This window comes from Salvia splendens, chromosome 7, assembly GCF_004379255.2.
Source record: "Salvia splendens isolate huo1 chromosome 7, SspV2, whole genome shotgun sequence".
In the NCBI taxonomy this organism is placed as follows: domain Eukaryota; kingdom Viridiplantae; phylum Streptophyta; class Magnoliopsida; order Lamiales; family Lamiaceae; genus Salvia; species Salvia splendens.
In genome coordinates, this window is record NC_056038.1 from 25,377,689 (window position 1) to 25,393,861 (window position 16,173).

The 16,173-nt window shown below is 41.9% G+C and overlaps 2 protein-coding genes across 7 annotated transcripts; both read left to right on the forward strand.

Annotated features, from left to right (window-relative positions):
• Nucleotides 1–2,026: 2,026 nt before the first annotated feature.
• Nucleotides 2,027–3,061, forward strand: LOC121810616. The gene is made up of 2 exons (XM_042211377.1): nucleotides 2,027–2,902; nucleotides 2,984–3,061. Exons 1-2 carry the CDS (start codon nucleotides 2,027–2,029, stop codon nucleotides 3,059–3,061), a joined length of 954 nt encoding a protein of 317 aa, XP_042067311.1.
• Nucleotides 3,062–6,911: 3,850 nt separating this feature from the next.
• LOC121741051 (RNA-binding protein BRN1-like) lies at nucleotides 6,912–10,412 on the forward strand. 6 transcript variants are annotated; one of them, XR_006037760.1, is made up of 11 exons: nucleotides 6,917–7,183; nucleotides 7,262–7,344; nucleotides 7,415–7,466; nucleotides 7,562–7,687; nucleotides 7,823–7,902; nucleotides 8,415–8,594; nucleotides 8,748–9,090; nucleotides 9,245–9,388; nucleotides 9,910–10,001; nucleotides 10,170–10,251; nucleotides 10,350–10,412. XR_006037760.1 is itself a non-coding variant. In XM_042133744.1 (9 exons), exons 1-8 carry the CDS (start codon nucleotides 7,039–7,041, stop codon nucleotides 9,338–9,340), a joined length of 1,113 nt encoding a protein of 370 aa, XP_041989678.1. In that variant the 5' UTR covers nucleotides 6,918–7,038; the 3' UTR covers nucleotides 9,341–9,388; nucleotides 9,467–9,824. The 6 variants fall into 6 exon arrangements, 4 of the variants coding, with proteins under 4 accessions (XP_041989676.1, XP_041989675.1, XP_041989678.1 ...); XR_006037761.1 differs by having other exon boundaries at nucleotides 9,237–9,388; nucleotides 9,910–10,251; nucleotides 10,350–10,409; XM_042133744.1 differs by lacking the exons at nucleotides 9,910–10,001; nucleotides 10,170–10,251; nucleotides 10,350–10,412 and adding an exon at nucleotides 9,467–9,824 and having other exon boundaries at nucleotides 6,918–7,183; nucleotides 9,237–9,388.
• The last annotated feature ends 5,761 nt before the right edge of the window (nucleotides 10,413–16,173 follow it).

Below are 16,173 nucleotides of genomic sequence, written 5' to 3' on the forward strand. Positions count from 1 at the left end.
TCGAGCAGCGCCGTGCCAGCGAGCAGCTGACGTGGCACGCTGGGATTCGTCAACGGCATAGCCGTTGTGTTTAATTTTTTTTTAATTAAAAAATCAGTTTTTAATTAAAAAAACCGATAAAAAAAATTCACTTCCCAAAAAAATATATCCGTTTATAACCGTTTTTTTCCACATTTAATTTTTTTTTTCATTTTTTTACCCCAAAAATACACACTTTCATCTATAAATACCTTCAATTTCACTCCCAAAAATTCACATCAAACTACACAATTCTCATCTTCAGTCTCTCATATCCATTTTCATCTTCAATATCTCATATCCATTTTCATCTTCAATATCTCATATCCATTTTCATCTTCATTCTCTCATACCCTACAACATCAATATGTCCGGCCAAGACGATAACCCTACCAGCTCCCACGGTTGGAACCCCGAATGGTTCGGTTCACAACCGTTTCCTAGTCCGGAAACGGACTATTCGGCCCCTCCTCTCACCCAAGATTCGGGCGTTCCGGGTGGCTACCGGCCATACCCTGTCGACGAGCAAGGTGCCTCCGATGGGCGATACGGGTGGACACCGGAGCCTAGGCCTCACGTCCCTTCCCAAACTCCGACTCCTCTATCTCGCGCCGGTGTCCGCACACCGTACTCACCGACGGAGATGGATAGATTGTTCAAGGCGTACTTGGAAATCTCCGAAGATGCGGTGGTTGGCACGAACCAATCCGGCGATCACTTTTGGTGGCGCGTCTCTCGGCGGTACAATGCAAACCGGCCGCTGGGAACGATCGAGCGCAACGAGAGTATGGTGCGCAACTGCATCGGCCGAGCCAACGACGGAATTGGCAAGTTCAATGGCTATTTCCTCTAGGAGTCGCGGAATACCGAGAGCGGCTGGAGCGAGGTCGGCATCATCACTGCGGCGCTGAGCACCTACCAATCCATGAACGGTAAGTCGTTCAAGTACCTAAATGTTTGGCAGGAAACGAGGACGCACCCGAAGTATCTGGGAGGCGTAACATCCTCCTCTAGCGGCTCCTCCAAACGGTCACGGTCGGCATCCCTATCCGACGCCGGTGAAGAAGTGGCTAGCCAACTCGCCGAAGCTAACTTGGGTAGCCCCGACGCCGGACCAAGCGGTTCCCGACGCCGACCGCAAGGAAGGAAGAAGGCGGCGGCCGAACGCCGTCGCGCCGCGACTCCATCTACCCCCGCCCCCGAACCCGCACCCTATGTTCCACCTCCACCCCCGAACAACTCGTTGTGGGCCCTTTTGGTCCAACTCAATATGGCCGATAGGTCAACTATGACCCCCACGCAACTTCAAACGCACGAGGACATGATATTGGGTCTCAAAAAATAATTGGGGTTGGTGCCGCCGGATGCGTAGTCTTCCTCGGGTAATATTAGCCAATAATCATGTAATTTTTAATTTTTAGGAGTTTAATTATGTAATTTTTAATTTTTAGTTTTTTAATTATGTAATTTTTAATTTTTATGATTTTAATTATGTACTCCATCCGTCCCCAATTCCAGTCACTCTTTGACTCGACACGGGTTTTAAGAAAGAGTTTGAATGTGTAGTGTAATAAATGGAGGTAGGTAGTGTAATGTGGGGCCCCTTTGACTTTTTGTGTAATAAATTTGTTTGAAATATTAAATGGCCAAATAAATGTTGGAGGATTACATAATTAAACTTGATTAATTAATGTTGGTATAGTAATTAAATAAATTCCATTTAATACTCTTGATTAATTAAACTTGTTGTTACTGCAAAAAAATTAAACATCCATTTACAACAGCTAACTGAAGCAGATTGCACAGAACCTCAAATTCAAAAGTTGGAGGCAAAAATTAAAGGAGGGAATTTCAAGCACCAAATTTAATTGCATGGATGGAATTTGTACAAAGTCCACCAACTCCTATAAATACATTAATTTCTACTCCTCCTACTTTCAACAACCAAAACAAAAAACATAAAGTTATTTACTGTTGAAAACCCTCAGAAAATCTTCATCACTGGGCAATGGAATGTCAGGAGGTCAGAGAGTTGGACCATGATCAGGAGCAGCAGGAGCAAGGGCAGAGTGGATGGCAGCGGGTTTCATTAACCTTGATCGCCCAAGAAAAAAACCTCATTGCGCAGTTTCTTCTACAGCGAAGTAAGGCTGGAGTGCTGCCAAGAGGTTCATTTACTGAGGCAGCCAAGAGATTTGGCATCCATAAAAGGACAACATTAAGAATTTGGAAGGTCAGCAAGCAGCAAATGGACAGATGGGAACCTGTTATAATGAGGAGCAGAGCATCAGGTTATCAACACAAAGATAAACTTATGCTATATGAAGAAAAGTTTAGAAACCTGTCTATGCTTGAGAGATCAACCATAAGGAAGGTTGCTTCTAAGATGGAAGTAAGCAAGTCAACAATTGGTAGATTCATTAAGAGTAGACAGTTAAAACCGCATACAAGTGCTATCAAGCCTACAATGTCTGAAGCCAACAAACTTGCAAGGATGAAATGGTGTCTTTCTCATATTCAGCCAACATTAGAAGAAGGTAAACTTCTTTACCATTCAATGCACAACATAGTTCATATTGATGAGAAATGGTTCTACATGACAAAGATATCAGACCGATATTACCTTTTGCCGGATGAGGATGTGCCGTATAGGTCCTGTAAGTCCAAGAGATTCATCACTAAAGTGATGTTCATGGCTGCTGTCAGTAGGCCACTGTTTGGTAGTGATGGGGAAACCATATTTGATGGTAAAATAGGCTTATTCCCGTTCACAGAGGAAGTACCAGCCCAAAGAAGTTCTAAGAACAGGCCAAAGGGGACAATTGAGACCAAGCCTATTCAATCCATCAACAAGGAAGTCATGACAACCTGTCTTCTAAACCAGGTTGGCCAATTTTTTGTTGTTATTAAAGCTATCAGACATGATTAATGTCATCATTTAGTCTCATACACATATCCCTCACAGATTATACCAACAATCAAGGCCAAATGGCCAGCCAATGCAAGCAAGAAGATTTTCATCCAGCAAGATAATGCTGGATGAACAAGGACAGATTGCAAAGAACAGGAAGGCTGCCCTTACAACTTCAAGTTGAAGAGGGTTTGGTAAGAGAGAGTTTGGAGTACCTAAAGCTGCCTGAAACAACACTGGAGACACCTACGACATAGGGTATCTTAACCATGTTTTAGGGTACTAGACATAATAGTAGGGGATGGAGTTTGCATTATAAGCACAAACATATGTTTGTGTTTAAGATGTAAACTCTTTTTTTGTGCATATGTTGCATTTTTTGTTATTGCCATCAGAAAAATTTCATCACACGGCATCAGCCTCCAAACCCTTCATAGGGGGTGGCTTACTAAGCTAGATAGGTTGCATTTTGTGTAAACATCATCACTGTAAATGTAATTCAGTAATCAGTGATTATAGGTTGTATTATCACTTGAAATCAGCCTCCAAACCCTACAAGGGGGTGGCTTCATTAAGAGTACTCAGAAAAGCTTCATCACAGGGACATAGGGACAACACATTACACTTACAACAACCTTCACACCATACACAGGGGTGGCTGAGCTTTCCCTCAGAAAAGCTTCATCACAGGGAAGTCAGAGGACACTTACAACAGCTATAGTAATGCCTCAGTATCAGATAAACATTCATCATCGATTCCCACTGATACAATTTCACATAAACATTCATAATCAATTCCCACTGATACAATTTCACATAAACATTCATAATCAATTCCCACTGCCATCATTTCACATAAACATTCATCATCAATTACCACTGCCAGCAATATCACATAAATATGGAGCAATAACACATAAACATCGAGTACATCAGAAATACAGTAGGTGGCATCAGAAATCAGAAGCCTCCAAACCCTAACAAAGGGGGTGGCTTTCAATCAAAAAGATACTCACAAATTAGAGGACATCCTTGAGGCAAGGAAACATGATTAGTAGCATTGCTTTTTCATTGTCGGAGTACTCTCTCTTTGGCTCAACCGCGGCCATGCCTTCCTCAATTTCATCCAAACCAATGGAAGGTGTTTCGCTTTCCCTCCAGAGAACAGGACATGAAGGCGGCTTCGGCTCCGACCAATCAAACGACTGTGATGGAGCCTGAGTTTCAGATCCGCCCATTAATGGGGACGAAGGTAGAATTTCATAACCATAGACGCCCTCGGACGAAGCCTGAGTTTCAGATCCGTCGAAATCCTTAGCCGGAGCTTCAGTTTCAGATCCGTTGAGAGCGTCGGAAGGATCTTCGGTTTCACCATCGAGAGGGTCGGACGGATCTTCGATTTCAGAGCCGTAAAAGAACCAGTCGGGGGGTGTCGGGCCTTCAGCCCCGTCGTCGCCTACGAACGGTGGAACACCGTGAATGACGGAACGACTACCGATTTCGTCGTTCTCTACCCAGTCCATTGGTGTTTCAGGGATGATACTGTCCATATTCGGAGGGAGGCGGAGGGGGAGAGTGAGTGAGGCGGAGGGGGAGAGTGAGTGACGGCGGAGAGTGAATGAGAGTGAGTGAAGTAGATAGAGTGAATCGAGAGTGAGAGACGGGTTGACCAAACCCTAATGGATTTCAATTTCCATTTTTTTAAATTTACAATAATGGCAGTTTTTGTAAATATTGCTAAACATCAGGGATAATTTTGATGTCCAAAAATGGTAAGTTGGAAGAGTGACTCTTATTCGGGGACGGCCCGAAATAGAAAAGAGTGACTCAAATTGGGGGACGGAGGGAGTAATTTTTAATTTTTAGGATTTTAATTATGTCTTTTTTATTTTATTTGTAATTTGTAATATTTATTGTGGTTTTTAATGAATTTTAGTATTATGGAAATGTTTTTGTGTAATTGAATTTTAAATTAATTGTGTTCGTCCTTGCGGAAGAGCACAACTGTGGGTGTTGTGCTCTTGCCAGAGAGCATGCAGAAAAAGTGGGGTCGGGCCCACAACCGTGCCGCTGGCAAGAGCACGGTTGTGGATGCTCTTAGTATCACGCCATACCTGCTAATTATACATGAGATATGAACTGCACATAGAGTAAAAAAGATAAAGATTTTTTTATTTCTTTCTGGCTTCATCTTAATTTTATCAAATAAATAAATAATTATGAGTTTAAAGGCCTAATAGTCTGTAATTTTGATTATATTTTACTACTCTCGTATTTAAATATTGAAACAAGCAATTAAATGTCTAAAGTTAATAATGTTACGGAGGCGGAAATGTAAAACAAAATTGCATTAAGCTCAGTGTTGATACTGTAATAACTAATAACTATTGGATGTTGACATGCACAATTTTATCTTTACAAGTGATTACATAGAAATTCAGTTTCACAGAGAACATTTATATACTCCATTTACTAACATAGATATAAATATTAAGCTTCAAATTTATATACATCAACATATAATAAATATTAAGCTTCAAATTTATACATATCGACACAGTATTACATCTCCTGTCTAAGTCAATATCAACTACTTGTGTATATATGGTCATGTTTGAGTTTAAATATAGACAACTATCACAAATTTTTTAATACAAAAAACGTTTTTTTTTCTTATAAACATTGCTTTATTTTCTAACTAATACCCCCTTTGTAAAATTTCAAACAAGTGATTCATAAAATTTATTTTTGAAACTTTTCATGGTAAACGAGTCATTTGTTCTTTAATTAGTCTCTTTTTAATTTTTTATTTAATTATTATTACTATTATTTTTGTATTAACTCTCTATTTAACTACCGAGACTCTAATTTCTTAAATCTAAGTGCCAAAAATATTTTTTTAAGGGAACGAATGGAGTAGACTTGTGAATTCCTAATTGGTTAAATATAATCTCTAAAAGTCGCAGTTTTAGGAGTCATTTTTCTATTTATTAAAACACTGGAATTTATAAAATGGAAAAAGCAAAATTGGAATAGAACTTATACAAGTCACAGTTGGCACGGGAACTGAATTCATTGTTTGTATTCTTGCTTACGTGGCTAGGCGGGACAGTCTGTCACCTTTGTGTTTTGCCCTCATCTTCATGTTTATCTACAATTTTGCCACTGCATAGTTGAATGTAGAATCCTATACCTATGGACTATGGCCATTGGAAAGCAAGCCCCAATAATCTATCTACTCCACCATCCCATTTTAAGCATGTATTTCTAATTCAACATACTGTATAATTTTAAATTTCACATGTCCATATTAAAAATGAAACATTTATTTTTAATATGTGATTTAATATAATGTTGTTTTGTGAGTTAATAAGAAGAGAATAAAGTAAGAGAGGTGAAAAAATAGAGATGACATAATTTCCATTTTAGGGACGATTCATTTTGAATGAGACCATCCAAAAAAAAACGTTTAATTTTTACTAGGATAGAAGGAGTATAATGTTGTTTTGTGAGTAAGTGGAACATCCCAAAATAAATGTATAACTTAGAACGTATTAGTGAATAGACAATTTTGCTTAAAACTTAAATAAAAATTGTTCAGTGCCCGTATACTTCCAACTAAGTTGAATTGTATTTATTTTTGGGATGTCTCAACTAAGTTGAGTCTTTTTTTTAATAAAAAATCAAAACATTCAATTACTCTTATTTTATTCTCGTTTTATCTTTCCTACTTTATTTATTTCTCCTATTTTTACCAATTTTCTAATTTCCGTGTCAAAATTTTTGGACATAACTTTAACTGGGACTGAAGGGGTAATACTAATACTCATAATTCAATAAGTATTTCTCATAATTATGTTTTTAAATTTTATAATTTTATCACATCAAGCGTTGAATGGCAGATCTCGTAAATAATAAGAAATAGGAGGGTAGTTTGGCGACGTAAAACCAAAGACGATTTTCCTTGGAAGACGACTCGGAACAAAAATGGAAAGCACTTTGAAAATCATCACAGATCACCGTTAACCATTTTCCTCAAACTGAGAGAAAGAGTAGTAGAGAAAGAAAGTAGTAGTAGCTGTAGCTGTAGCTGTAGTTGTGACGCGGTAATGGCGGAAGGAGAGAGCGTGAAGCTCTTCGTAGGGCAAGTGCCGAAACAGATGTCGGAGGTTCAGCTCCTCCAATTGTTGAGAGATTTCGCCCTCGTCGACGAGGTCAAACTCATCAGAGACAAAGAGACGCGCGCTTCCAGAGGTCTGATCCCAACCTCATTTGCATGTATGTTTCCAAAATGCGATTTCTGTTTTTTGATTTAAAATTAGCTTGAATCAGGATGTTGTTTCGCCATATGCCCTTCTAGAGAGGAAGCAGACAAGGCTGTCAACGCGTGCCATGAGAAGATTACGCTGCCTGGGGTTAGTATCATCACAATTTAGGCAATGTGGTTGTTTTATGTCGCTAGAATGATTTAATTTTCCGATTCAGGCATCTAGGCTGTTGCAAATGAAGTATGCTGATGGAGAACTGGATAGACTAGGTATATGTACCTATTTTGTGTTAATGATGGTTAATATAGTAGTATTATGAATCAATCACCTTTATAAGTTTCTTATCTTGTAAATGTATTATCAGAGCATAAATTGTTCGTTGGTATGCTTCCAAAAACTGTTTCTGATGCTGAGGTATCAGCTCTATTTTCGGTATATGGAACGATAAAAGACCTGCAAATTCTCAGGGGCTCTGGTCAAACTAGCAAAGGTTAATGGCTCGAATCCTCTTTTCTTGTGTTCAATTTGGCTTGTTTTGTGAGCTTTGTTTTGCAATATACATTTTGAAGCAAATCAATGCGATCTTACTTGTATTTTAAGCTAACATACATCTTCGTTCGTATAGGTTGTGCTCTTTTTAAATTTGAGACAATAGAGCAAGCACTTGCCGCAATAGAGGCACTTAATGGAAAGCATAAGATGGAGGTGTGTGTCAATTTAGCAAAATTTTAAGTACTCACTCAGCATGCTTTGATGCATCTACAAACTTGTCAAACCTTTTTTGTGACATAAGTATGCTCTTCACAGTAATCTAATATGTCAAATTCATTTCTTAAAATGTTGTCTGTACTCAAAGTTGCAGCATTTGATTTATAATCGATACTTTTCGCATACAAGGTTGCTTTAGTTTTCCTTGGAAAATTTTGTATTTCTCATATGTACTACCAATTGGACTTCTATTTGTATAGCAAGTTTCATTTTGTTATTCTTGAGCATATGCAGGAAACTCAAGAATCCACTTCTCGTAAAATCATCTTTACTATGAACAGGGGTCTTTTTGTTTATACTCATCTGGCTTCTGAAACCACTCCCCCGTATCATTTTGAATTTTTAAGCGAAGTTTTTTTTTACTTTATGGTTCCAAGTAGAAGTATGCATCTCCTATCTTTTCAAGTAAAAACATTCTTCTTGTTGAAATTTTAGTCTTACGATGACAGGGTTCTTCTATTCCTTTGGTGGTCAAGTGGGCTGATACAGAGAAGGAAAGACAGACTCGGAAAGTTCGAAAAGCACTTTTGCAAGCTTCGACTTTGCAAATAGCTTCTGGACAACATCAAGCCGTATATGGTGCTCTACCAATGAGTTATGTGCCTACATACAATGGCTATGGTTATCAGGTTTGTTGGATTTTATTAGGAAAATGTCCTCTTCAGAAGTTTTCTTATTGTACAATGCAGTTTTGTAGCTAAAGGAGTACTGTTCTCCTTTGGTACTGACGTACGGGTATTTAATGCTGAATGTACATTTGTATCAATTTCTCATTTTTGTAGACACCAGGTCCTTATAATTTTGTGCGCTATCGTCTACCTCAGTTGCAGAATCGACCAACCTTCCCTAATTTGGTACCAACTACAGCCCAAGGACGTTCTATATGTGGAGCCGTACCTGATCCTGTACCCGGAACTTCACCAAGTAATTATGCAGCGCCATCTGCAAACTACATAGGTTCTGCTTATCCAACTACACCAGGGGTTCATTATCCCTGGACACATCCTAGAGCAATCATGAATAATCAGCAATTTGGAGCTTCATCAACTTTGTCACCCTTTAGTTCTAGTAGCCAAGCTGTAGCTGCTTCACGTGTTAGAGCAAGCTCTGTTGTTCACGTTGAAGGTCATTGAATCTTCACTCTTATTCTGCTGTCTTTTCCCTAGTTCTTTTGTTTTGTAAATATTCACATGTACCATGTTCCTTCCTTGTGTCTATGCACTTGATGCATATCTGCCTTTGCAACTATCTTATATGCTGTCAATCTCTAGAAGAGCAGGTCCTCTCGGAGCTAATCTATTTATCTTCCACATTCCCCAACAATATGGTGATATACAGCTTGCAAATCTGTTTCAGCGTTTTGGTAGGGTACTGAGTGCAAAAGTTTTTGTTGACAAAACAACGAATGTCAGCAAGTGTTTTGGTATAAATTCTCTTAAATTTTTCTATCTGTTGCAAGTTATATTTAATGGTTTTCCTTCTAATGAGCCGCTATCTGTAGGATTTGTTAGTTATGATTCACCAGCAGCAGCACAAAATGCAATTAATGCAATGAATGGTTATCAGTTAGGTGGTAAAAAATTGAAGGTTCAACTTAAAAGGGAGAGTTAACAAAAAAATGTGAACTTTGAGGTAAGTGATGAAGACAGCTGAATTCATCACGTGTGAATCTTGACATGATTCAGAATCTCGGATTTGGAAAATGTTGCGATTGGGCAAATGGGGTGGATACAGAAGTTCTGGCCAATCTTCATCTCCAATTTGTATATTGTACTCGTAGTTTGTAAAACAGTTGCCGCACATTACTCATTGAATTTATTTATTTAATTTAATTTATATGACTTGTTTATTTATGAAAACTAGACTGTTTCTGAAGTTATTTTAGTAATTTTAAAAATATCGTCTTCTAAATTTTGACCTTTTGATATTCCCTACTTGTGTAAGATTCAACTGCACAGAAAGGTTGGAAATTTTCTGCCATGCCTGCATCAAGCTTCTAAAGCACCCTGCAATCACCTGGAGGCTGGAGTATCAAGGTGAATTCGTGCAAATTTAAATATCTACTCTACTACTGCAGTTGTTAATGTGACCAATATTATCATATTGACTGTTGAAACCATATTTTGCTCGTATTCTGGTGGTTTCTTCGACTTGCTTCACTGCAACGGTACTTCCTAGCTGAAATATGTTTTATTTGATTTTAGGTTTTCACCTTCTGTTGCTTCTAACGTCTCTGGTCCAGTTTTGTAACAGATGCTTCCTGTTTATGATCCATTATGAATAAAGGTAGTCTTACTTGGGTTGAAAAACTGTTTTTTCAGGTTTCCTGAATACATGATTGGTTGTTTGAGTACAATTCATTCTCTCTGTTATGACCAATGCAGGCTACTAAATTTCGTCGATTATTTCAGAAGACAATATTTTTTAAGGTTAGATATGTGAGTCAAATGTTTGTTTTTGGATAGAGAGAGAAAGAGGGGTTACAACCAGGCCCGGTCCTGAGTTTTTATTGGCCCGGGGCGGAACTAAAAGAGGGGCCCCATAATAATACTATAAACTAATAGTAACAATAACAACAGTAGTAATAAAACACTTCAATACATCCAAGACAATATTTATAGGGCTTGATTGATTGCATGGAAAGGAAAATATAAGACATGATTGTAATAAGTTTTTCTAGATTATTTGGATAGAGTTAGTAATCTCAATCTAGTGTTTGATTACCTTAATTGGAATCCAACGTTTGACAAACGGGTGTTTGATTGGCATGGTAGCTAACTTGGTTTACCAATACATTTTCCCAAAAGTATCCTCAAAATAGCATATAGCGGGAATTAAAATTTCTCAAAAAATTTTCCCTCTCATTTCAGCAATGTCTTTTTAATCTGAAAACATCCATCAATTGAGAGAGGGCTTTCGCTGGCAATCGCAATGTCTCCCTCCTTCAACCAAGACTGGATCCGATGGGCTGCACTGTAAATGAGGACAAAAATTACAGAGATGACAAAAGAGAGTGATGTGTGTGCAACCTTCTACATCGACTCGTCTTCTGACCGAAACATGACAAACACAAGTTGTGCAGCTCTCGATTGAATTTTGGGTGAGAACACACGAAGAAGAAGAGGAGGAATTGGGGGCAATTTGGTCTGGAAAGGTTAAAAAATTGAATCTAGATTTTTGGGTTACACACAATCGCAGGGGTGGAGGTGGGTTTGGCTTATCTAGCTAAGGAAGATAAAAATCCAAAATTGAGCGGGTCAAAAAATGTATCCCGGGTCTTGTGGGTAGACAACCATCCCAATCAAACAGCTATAAAAGCATAGATAACTTTCTGTATCCAAGCTTTTCTAGGCAATCAATCAAGCCCATAGCATACAATTTATATTATTACCTTAAAAGTTTGGACCTGGCCCAGTAGCATGTATATACTCATGTATGTATTTGGATTTTGGAGGCCCCAACATTTTGGGGGCCCGGGGCGGGGGCACTGCTCGACCCCCCCCAGGGCCGGGCCTGGTTACAACCATATACATCTTCACCTTCAGCTAGAGTGAGAACATGGATTAACCTTGTACTCCTATGTGATTGAGATCTTGATATCTAATTTATGCTTTTAGGCTTTGGGAGGAAATTTGGCTGTGCTAATAGTAGTACTACAACGTAAGCCATATCAGTAGAAATGGGGGATTCTGTTGTGTAGTGTAATCTCAATTGGTAGTATCGTCGGATGTTTACTTTTGCTGATAGGACAGATAGATAAACAATACAAGTATTAAGACCATCCACAATAGGAATAGCCCAGCAATAGTCCAGCCATAGCCTAGCCACTGCCACATCATCAGCACTCAAAATCCTCCTGCCACATCATCAAAACAAGCAAATAGCCTAGCCACATAATATCCACATCACTATTAACAAATATATACAAAATGAAATAATTAACAATCACACAATATACGAAATTTAATTTACGAGACATATACGGGAAAAGTTTAATAATAATATTAAAATTTAAAAAAGTACAATAATTTTAAAAAATACATTAATTTAAAAAAATACAATAATAAAAAGGAGTGCCAATTCACTCCTCGTCTCCGTCGTCGCCGCCTCCGTCGCTGTCGCCACCATCGCCGCCGCCGCAGCCGCCGCCGGTCTCCCTCCGTGCCGCCTCCAACTTGTCCCGCAGGCTCATGAGCAAGGTTTGAAGCACGCTCTTCTCCACGGGATCCGTCGCCACCCGCCATTCGGCCATCGTCTTGATCAACTGAGCGCGCGTTTGGGCGCGAGCGAAGAATTTGAGATCCTCGGTGGATTGGCCAAGGGGGGATGCCGACTGGACCTCCTGGGAAGCCCCGACGTTCCCCCTCGCCTCCCGCTGAGCGCGCTTGCGCCCCATCGGGCGAGGTCGGCCACCGACCGAACGCGGCGTGGGGAACTCCTGCGTCGTCTCGGGGAGGTCGTGGGAACCACCGCTGCTGCCGCTGAAATCGCCGGTGTAGTTCAGTCGTTGCTTCTTCGGCCAGCCAGAGTCGACACCTACTCGGAACTTCTCGGACTCGTTCAGCACAAGATAGCAGTTCCAGTAGGTGAAGTCCTTGTATACCCCCTTCAGTGGGAAGGCTTTCTCAGCTATTCTCCGGCAGTCCTCCTCCGTTTGGCCACTGCTCATCATGCGGAGTGCGTTGGTGTACAAACCCGAAAATTGGGAGACCGCACCCCTGATTCGGTTCTAGGCCTTCCGACAATCCTCCCCGTTGCGTGGCCTCTCCTCCGGACAAAATCTCTTGTAGGCTGTTGCTATCTTGCCCCACATGTTGACGATCCTCTGCTCGTTCGAAACGAGAGGATCGTCGCAAACACTCACCCACGCCTTGCAGAGCGCGACGTTCTCCTCGTCCGTCCACCTCCTCCGTACCTCCTCCTCACCCGGCTGCGACGACTCGCCGACCTTCTTCTTGCCCTTCTTCGCTGGGGCGCCACGCCCCCGCTCTGCCCCCCCTTCAACGAGAGTTTCCGGAGCTCTGGGAGTATCAAACACCAAGTCATCTAAGGAGAAACTATCAAACCCCAAGGGCGTTTGGGTCGATGTGTGCGATGAAACAGTCGAAAAATCTAAACTGGGGCGATAGACATCCCCCGCCGTCGCCGGGGAACACCCAGAAGTCCACTGTGTAGCCGGTACGACCCCCGGAGTCCCCTGTGTCGGCGGTACCCCCCCGGGCATCATCTGCATCCCGGGTGCCCATCCCGTTGGTGCCCACCCCGGTATCGCCGGATACCCCCCGGCGGACTCCCCCCGTTGGCATCCCGGAATACATCTGCTGCCACGGGTACATGTTGTAGTACCCGGGCATCTGACCCCATCCACTTCCCACGGGGATCGATGGAGTTTGTGACCCGCTACTCCCGGAACTAGGCTCGTTGTTGAGATCCATTTCCCTTGTTGATCTTGTACAGAAATTAAGATAAAGAGAGTATTCGTTAAAACAAGTGGTGCGAATGAAAATGACGAGCAAAGCGCGTATATATAGTGTTTCGAAAAAAAAAAATTTAAAATTTCGCGCTAGGCGGTGCGCTGGGCGATCCGGGCGCTGCAATAGCGCCGAGCGGACCGCCCAGCGCACCGCCCAGCGCCACGCGACCGCCCAGCGCTGCGCGGTTTCTCTCTCCATTCGCCCGCTGGGCGACTGCAATAGACCGCCCAGCGCCGGCGCTCGGCTGGGCGGCATTGTGGATGGTCTAAGTATTTTTTTTTTTTTTAAAATTAACCTCATATATTTATATCATATATATGAAGGAGAAAATTACAAATCAACTCCTATAACAAGGAGGAAAGACAAATTACGCCACCCAGGGTTCGAACTCGAGACCTCCGGGATGGACGCGGTATCCAGCACCCTTTACCGCTAAGCCAAGGGGCTTGGATTGTGGATGGTCTAAGTATGTTGGTCCACCATTTAGACAATGAAACGCAACTCAGTTGATAAGACGATTTCCCTCTAACAATTAGGTCGGGGATTCAAGTCATCACGGGTGTAGATGGAGAAATAATCCACCATTTTACTATTTGGGATGAAAAAGAATCGGTTAGGATGAGGGAACGTGTATGCTTACGTGGTTCGCTAGATGAGCTCGGTAGATGGCGGTTCTATATGATGTGATTTTCGTACCAAATCCTAAATTTGTTCTCAACTATGTATTTCTTATTCATAGTGGTGGATCCAAAACCTGAAAATAGGAACGGGGAAGGAACGATTAAAATTTAATGCAAGGAAAGAAAACTACTCCTCAACTACTTTGTGCCCAAGTCTACAATAGAGTTGTCACCTGCACTTAGGCCATCTGCAACGCTGTCTCTTATCCGTCTCTTAACCGTCTCATCTTTTAACTATTATGGGCCCCACTGTACTTTTCACTCCATCTCTTAACTAAGAGACAACACCTGCAACCCTCCATCTCTTATCCTTCTCTTAACCATCTCATCTCTTAACTATTCATTCAATTTTATTTTTTATTTTTATTTCCAACAAATTCGATTAATAAAAAACACTTCATTAAATAAAATAAAAATACAACTTAAAATTTTAAAAAATAAAAAAAATACATAATTAAAATTCTAAAAAAAATAAAAATTACATAATTTAAAATATAATTTTATAGAAATTAAAAAACTACTCCGCCAGCAAATCATCCCCCGAAGGCGGTGGCGGTGCACTCAAGCTACCTGGAGGTGGAATACCAATTTGTCTTGCCATATACTCAATTCCGGCAAGATGGACTTGATATTGTGGAGGCGTCATGCGGGAAGTGTCCGCCATCGTGGCGGTCAAGTACATGGACAATAGGGTGTTCGAGTCCGAGACCGTGCTCGCCTGGCTTGATATGCCTCGGCCCCTCCTCCCTCTAGCCGCCTTCACCGCCTTGGTCCCTTGCGACCGACGGCGCCCACGGGAGGAACCCCCTGCATCGGTGGCCGTGCCCTCAACCTCCTGTGAGGCAAACTCCTGTGCGGCGCTGCCTGAACCGCCCTCACTAGACGAGTATTGGCCACCCGCCGTGTGCTTCGTGCGTTTCGAGGTCGAGCCTGTGCTGGACTGGACACCGCCAGCCCACCTTTCCTCGTCTCTGACCACCTCCCAAACATCGACATGTTTTAATTCTTTGTCGTTGTCGTAAAAAAAGACTCGCAAAGCCGCTCTCAGAATGTCGGCTCCACTGGCTCCACTTTGGTAATTCGCCGCTTCATTCTTGTAGATCCCGCAAAAAATTTTGACTTCTCTGTCGACTCGGTCAAAATGGCTGCGGAACATCTTCAATGTGCGGCGGCGGGACCCCTTTGGCTCAATCTCATTGTAGGCGTCGGTGACCTTTCCCCAAGATAGGATCGTACGAGCCGCTGACCCATGCGTTGTACAGAGCCATCGTGCCTTGCGGCTGTATGGATGACGGCCTACATCCTCCTCCTCCTCCTCGGCCGCTTCCTCCTCTTCTTCCACGGCGTCGAATGCGCGAGCCATGGAGCTTCCACCGCTTCGTCCTTCTTCCAGATTGGGTTCATCTGGATAATCCTCCCTAATTTTGGATAATCTCTGCAAATACCTCGGGGCGGAGGGACGAGCGTATGCATCCACATCAAACTGGGGTGGTTGGTACGCCGCTGACGTCGACGAGCCTTGGGTGCCTGGCGTCGACGAACCGGAACCACCCAAGACATTGTACATGCCTCCTCAGTCGCCAAACGCGTTTATGTCAAAGCCGCCGGAGCCGCTAGAGTTTCCGTCGCTGGACATTTTGTGATGAAAATTGGAGAGGTGAGATGAAAATTGGACAGGAAATGAAGATGATTTGAGAAGAATAGATGTGTGTTTGTGTGTATAATGAGGATGCAAGATGAGTATTTATAGAATAAAAAAAGAATAAAAAATAAAAAAATAACTGTTGAATGGTCATATGACCGTTTTTAAATTTTTTTTATTAAAATCGAATTTTAAAAAAAAAAGATTTATTGCGTCAGCGTGACGACGCCCACTCGCGGGCTGGCGAGTGGGTGTCACCTCTAGCGCCAGCGCGCGCCACGTGGCGCTGGTGCGTGGCGAGCTGGCGCGCCAACCGTCTCGCTGGGACGAGACGCTTGCCGAGACCGGGACGAGACGTGTGGCTGCAACACCGCCTCGTCTCACCGAGACGAGATAGAGATGACAGCGAGAC